Source organism: Silurus meridionalis, chromosome 4 (genome assembly GCF_014805685.1).
Source record: "Silurus meridionalis isolate SWU-2019-XX chromosome 4, ASM1480568v1, whole genome shotgun sequence".
NCBI lineage: Eukaryota > Metazoa > Chordata > Actinopteri > Siluriformes > Siluridae > Silurus > Silurus meridionalis.
The window spans coordinates 19,972,831-19,979,095 of NC_060887.1; the positions used below are offsets into that span (position 1 = coordinate 19,972,831).

The window sequence follows — 6,265 nt, forward strand, 5'->3', positions numbered from 1 at the left end:
TGGCATGGATTCTACAAGATTTTAGAGATTCAGGTCCATGTCATTATTGAGCACCTTCACACTGTGAATCTCCTGTTCTATAACACATCTTATTCTACAGGTTATTCTAATGAATTCAAATCTGGTGACTGGAAGTAGCCATTACAAGATGGGCTGTAAAAGGCTGATTATGGACAGCAACAACACTCAAATAGTCTGTGACAGTCAAACAATTTTGTATTGTTATTAACAGGCCCAAAGTGTGCCAGGAAAACATTCATCATGCCATTAGACCACGTTTACCAGCATAAGCTGGGGACAAAATGCATAGGTTGGACTGGTGGATTCATGCTGTTGGCCTCAAATTCTATTCTTACCATCAGTGTGCCTCAGCAGAAATTAAAGTTCATGACAGCAGGGTGAATTTTTCCAGTCAAATGTCCAGTTTTGGTGAGCTGACTTCTGCTCCAGCCTTAGCTTTATTGTTTTGACTGTTGTAATCCATCTGCCTCAAAGTTTGACATATTGTGCATGAAGTATGTGTTGTGTGTTGCTTTTCTGCAATTGCTCAATTGTGCAATTGAGTGCTTAACTGTTATTGTGGCCTTTCTGTCAGCTGAAAACACTCCATTCTCCATTGCCTTCTCTCATCAACAAATAGTTTCTTTTCACAGAACTGTTGACTGGCATTTTTTTATTTATTGCAGAGTAACTCTGTAGACTGTAAGTATAGAGTAACTCCATAGACTGTTATGGGTAAAAAAAAAATCCCAAGAGATCATATAAAAACCTTTGGCATCAACGTGTTAATGTCAACTATCAGAAAGAGGAAAAAATGTTTCATGTTTTTCCTCTTTCTGATGGTTGACATTGACACGTCTGACGTTAACATTGCTTGAATGAGTTGGTGTACAAGTGTAGTAATAAAGTGCAATCACTAAGCGTGTGCGTAAGTGAGAGATAGAGAGATAGAGAGAGAGAGATATGGAGCGAGAGAGGGAGAGAACAAGCTGTTATGATTTAGGAGAATGCAATTTGTAAAGCAAATCTTTCAGTTATTCATCAGAATATCAGTGTTCAGCTTATTGTTAAAAAAAAAAAAAAAAGGCTGAGCAGGCTGATCATCAAAAGCTTTATTAATTTTCACCCACTGCCAGCAAAACTAATTTATCCCACGCCATAGAAAGCTCAGTATTTAACATTCTGTTTAGATGAACATTCAGACGTGCCTACAGTTACAAAAATTGTTGTTAAGTGGTACCTTGTGATTTTGACCATAACAATCCTTAGGAGTTTGTATCCTATTGTGAAACACACCTACAGTCTTAGCCAGAGTCCTAGACACCTAGTTTCCAGATTCCTACACACAGACAGAGCCAAAGTTTTAATTTGGAAGCAATTAACAAGTCAATATCCTGGAAATTACTATTTAAACTACAGTATGAGTACATAAGTGGTTAAATCTTCCTTAAAATAACTTTCAAACTAAAAATTAAGTGCAAATAAATTCCTTATTATACAACTTTGGAAGTGCTTTTTTAAAGGTCATATCAGGTTTATATCTCGTTCTATTTCTTTGTGCAAACATTTAAAGTGAAATCTTACTCCACAGAGGAAAAACCCCATCTTATTTAGATATCTATAAAGCTCAATAAAAGGAAAAGAAAATACAACAGAATTAATAATGCTGCAAATATTTGCAATAAGCATATAGGCTTGATTTCTGGAAACACTTTTAATATTCCATCGCAAACATTCTTTCAATTTCAGTCAGTCTTTCAAGCCTTCAAATTATTCCAAGATTAAGCCTTGTCACTTCTATCTTTAGAATGCACATTGCATACAGTATTGGACGATTTTTAACTCTCCATTGGCTCACCAACCGCTCTGACAAAAACTTTGATAATACATAAACAGTAATATTATAAAACGCTGTAACATTTTGAAATCAGTCACTGAGTATGTCACTTCAGCACTGTGGTGTGTTTTCCAGTGTTTTCAATGCAGAAGTAACAGGTAAATCAATAGAATCTATATTTACATCAGCAGAATTGAGGCATTCAAAAAAGACTTGTAGAGCAGTAGCAAAAAAAACAAACAGTTCAATAATATCAACTGGAAGTAATAACTAATAACATTGAACCACTAAGCAAATTCATAAAGATTCAATTTGTAGGCTTCTTTGGGAATAAACTGGATTTGAATGCTAAAGTATGTCTCAAACAAGTCAAAAGTGTCAACCGTTCTGCTGCAATTTTTACAAGGAGAAAGATAAGATTGTGTTGAAGCACAGTATTAATTGCCTAAGAGCAGTACAAGAAATACATAAATGTGGGAAGTGCTTTATTTGAATAACTCAAATATGGAGAAGCCTTCCTGGCCTATGCCTCGCTAAGCCAATGCTCAGCACACTCAGTCACATGCCATGATCACATTGGAAGCAAATGGTCGTCCCTTTCCTCTGGCTCTTCTAACGGCTCAGTAACCACGCCCCTATAAGTGGGTGGTTCCTCTCTGCTGCCACGGGAGCGGCACACAAAGTCACATCCATCCTGTAAAAATACAGAAAGGCATTTAGAAGTAAAATTATTAGAAATAAATACAAAGAGGTATATAAAAAAAAAAAAAGAAAAAAGACAAAAAAACCCCACACCCAACACCTCAAATATAGTAACTTTTTGTAATTACTCAACATTTCATTCATTTGATGAAAAAAGGGCTTTATTTACCCAGGGAGTGTCTAAAGCATCACTGGCTAACAACTGAGCACAAGAAGAGCTCTACTTTTACTGTCTAGCAAATAGTACTACTAGTACTTGAGCAAAATATTATAGTGCATGCCTATTATAGTGTATATTGTTATTATTTCTTTAGGCTCTGTAGCTATTCTGGTTTGGCTGCATTCACCCCAACCCTAACAATACTCTGAGTTACTTTAGTACTGTTCTCCTCTAAACCTTTGATTTGATTGATCTCCAAGATTGCACCACAGATGCCTCGGTGTGGAGCGATTTTTAATTTTAAGCTATTTTTGTTTATATTTTGAGATAATCAGTAGCTGTACTTATAGAAGACACTGTAAATGACATTCTGGAATCAATAAATGAGGAAAAAGTAGGATGTTGGGGAAAATAATAAATGAACATTCTGTGTATAGCTGTGATGTAAATAGTTGGCGGTTTTAAAATAATTCCATAATCATGAATTCATCAACAAAACAAATAAAAGGAGTGAGAAGGAGGAGGGACTTACAGCTGATAAATTGCCTATTTCTGACCAAAAGCCGGTGTTTGGAAATTGTTCAACTCCTTTTGCTCCAACAACCAATCGTTGGTAGAGAAATCCACTGATGAGGTAGACAGCCAAGGAGGAGATGCATCTAAATAATAATAATAATAATAATAATAAACATATTATTGTTTTCAAGTATAATTCTATATTAGTGTTTTGTGCAATTCCAGTCTAAATCTATGCTGCAGCTGGTTTGATAATGATTGCTATACTCACACCATGAGAAGTATGGATCCAGTGCTGAGTTTGGATTCAATCTTAGGACACACAGCGCTGGAGTCCATCTCGAACAAGTAAAAGCAGTCAGTGTCCCGCTCTCTGTCCTCCAGAATCACTGACAGCTGTCCCTAAAGAAGTGGAAAAAAGGCATGTGCACAGTAGGAGTTGAAACTGAATAATTAATCAGTTACAGAGCCAATTATAAAGGAAAAGTTTACAGCTAGATTTTGTGTCCTGCTGTAGGTGGATGTGGTTTTAAAATGTAAGCCCTCGCACTTTATCATGGGTGAGTGGGACTTAGCATATTTTAATGTGGTTGGACATTTCTTCTTCAAATTTTCAGAAAGGGCAGGAACTAAAAAAAAAAAAAAGGATGTAACTAATGATAAAGAAGTAGTAAAGTCAAGCGGTGAGCTCACTGCAGCCTTAGATCTGTCACAGGAAATCATGATCATGGCTTTCCTTGACTCCTGTGTGCAATGCTCATGATAACGATCTCCACCCAGGTAGATCAGCATTATCCAGTCACCTGTGAAGAAAAGACAAACAAACAAATAAATTAATTAATAAAATGTATAATTACTTTAGGCAGCTACATACATGTTTACTGATCTAATCATGTAGACAAGGAAATATTTCTTTGTTGGCATTAGTATTTCCGAAATGAATTTTGGATATTAATAAGGTGTGCATCTAATTGAGCTTTCATATTTGCAGATCAATAATTGCAGTATATTAGGAATTAAACAGCACTAAACCCGCATTTGTCATGTTTTTGCGTGCATGTGTTGAACACATTTTTTAACGTACTTCCTTTAACAGCCTGTGTTGAATTGTACCTCCCGATGAACACTTTCTTGTCGTCCGAGCTCTTCTGCACCACTCCTGCACCTTTCACCCCATCAGCATCCCCACACACCTGGAACACGTACGTGTACTTATCCTTTCCCACTTCGGTTTCAACAGAAAAACTATCAGAAAAGAAGTAGAAAAGCATTGCACTTTTGTTGCAGATCTCCTGGATAAGGATACATTTGTGTGAAGCAAGCGTGGCAGCAAACATCTGCTTACTTCTGATTGGTGAGTGGCTCCAGGACTTTGAGCACATCTCTCTCAGATTGGTTCTCATGGGCTAACTTGCACTTCTGTGTGTTGTCGCTTGTTAGTGCTTCAGTGGCCATTAGTACAAGAAAAGCCAGCAATCTCAAATACAAAGGCTGGGCCATACCTGAAACCTGCACAGAGGTGCATTATATAGTTATTATAACACAGTGTGGCTTTCTAAAGACAAAGCCAGTCACGAGATTTGACCATCTAAGATAAAGACATGGAGTAAAAGTATCAAGCAAACAAAAGTCTACATTATAGATCAGACATGTGTTTAAGTATTGGGCTGGAGCACATGGAGGACAGAGAAGGGATCAGTCCATCATTGTTTACATCTATTGTCAAAAGGACAAAATGAGGTAGACAAGAAATCATAATGAATGTTCATGAAAAATCTCATTACTAAAAAAAAGCTAAAACAAAAGCAGATAACCATCAGGAGGAAGAACATACCTTGACAGTTATCCAAGCTGTTGTATGAGACACGATGGAGCAATATGAAAGTAAACTAGCCAAAGCTGGTCAGGTGACTTGGGGTAGCTAGCAAGTTTCTGCTACCCGGATTAACAAGCTTGTTCCAAAACAAGTAGATTTTACAGCAATAAAACAGGTGCACACGTCCACGAGCGAGCGTTAAAGCAACAGATCACGGATATAAATTATGGTCACTGTTACACATCGGTTTGCACTTGGTAGCTAACGAAAAGTCTCACCATTCCGTTTATCGCCCCTGAACGCGGAAGTGAAACTGGACCACTGGACCACGTGACTGCACAAGACGCGGAACCTGGCGTTGTCCATGGGAGGTTGAGTTTCACTGAATTCACGTCGCACGTATTGGAAGTGTTTGGATGTTGGTGGTTGCTGCGCACTTTGTGAAAGATGAACTTTGAACTTGCTCAACTAAACCTGCTATGGCTAATTCAGTAGATGTGAACTGTTAGTTTTCTAATTTGTTTATCTGTAATGGGAAATAAACACAAGGAGCATGTCAATTAAAACCAGTTTTACACATGCTGGTTATACACGTGGTAGAAAACCTAATATTTAATACCATTTCCATATCATAAAAAAAAAAAAAACCAACACCCTTTCACTCATGTTTTGTTTCATCATGAGTAGATACTGTATGAATATTATAGTAGATTATAAACTTCTGGAAGGCTCATTTTTGTATACAGCTATTCTTATTAATTACCTGTTTTATGCCCTAAAAATATGGGGTTTGACTAATGAGTTATCACACAAGATTAGCAAATTTACTTTTACTTTTTTTTAGATTACTCAAATACACAAATACACTGCTGAATTTCAGCACAGGGATCTCCATTTAGTCAAAAATGATCCGTTCTGATGTGCATCGTGATCTTTTGTAATACTTATTTAGCATTCATTTTTATGCTGTACCAGGTCTAGTTTCTGTTTCCACCATAAATACAGTGCAGTGTTACAATCTTAATCTCAGCAACATTAAGATTAATGTCCTATCAACACCCATTGTAGAAATTTAAATGCACATCAGTCACACCCATTTATTTGACCTGGCTGCCATCTGTGATCTGTCCTTACAGTTTATGAATACAATGGGAACAGTAGGTTTACCAGATTACTTTGGCCTTGTTTGACTTCGTTCAGGGATCCAAAGGTGCATGTCATCAGTAGACAGATT

The 6,265-nt window shown here is 37.0% G+C and overlaps 1 protein-coding gene across 1 annotated transcript; it reads right to left on the minus strand.

Moving 5' to 3' along the window:
* Window positions 1-1,695: 1,695 nt before the first annotated feature.
* m6pr (mannose-6-phosphate receptor (cation dependent)) lies at window positions 1,696-5,362 on the minus strand. Its single transcript, XM_046846418.1, has 7 exons — window positions 5,050-5,362; window positions 4,561-4,724; window positions 4,300-4,460; window positions 3,909-4,018; window positions 3,487-3,617; window positions 3,232-3,358; window positions 1,696-2,531 (listed from the first exon to the last, which is right to left on the minus strand). The coding sequence occupies exons 2-7, from the start codon at window positions 4,713-4,715 to the stop codon at window positions 2,409-2,411; spliced, it is 807 nt and encodes a 268-aa protein (XP_046702374.1). The 5' UTR covers window positions 4,716-4,724; window positions 5,050-5,362; the 3' UTR covers window positions 1,696-2,408.
* Window positions 5,363-6,265: the final 903 nt, after the last annotated feature.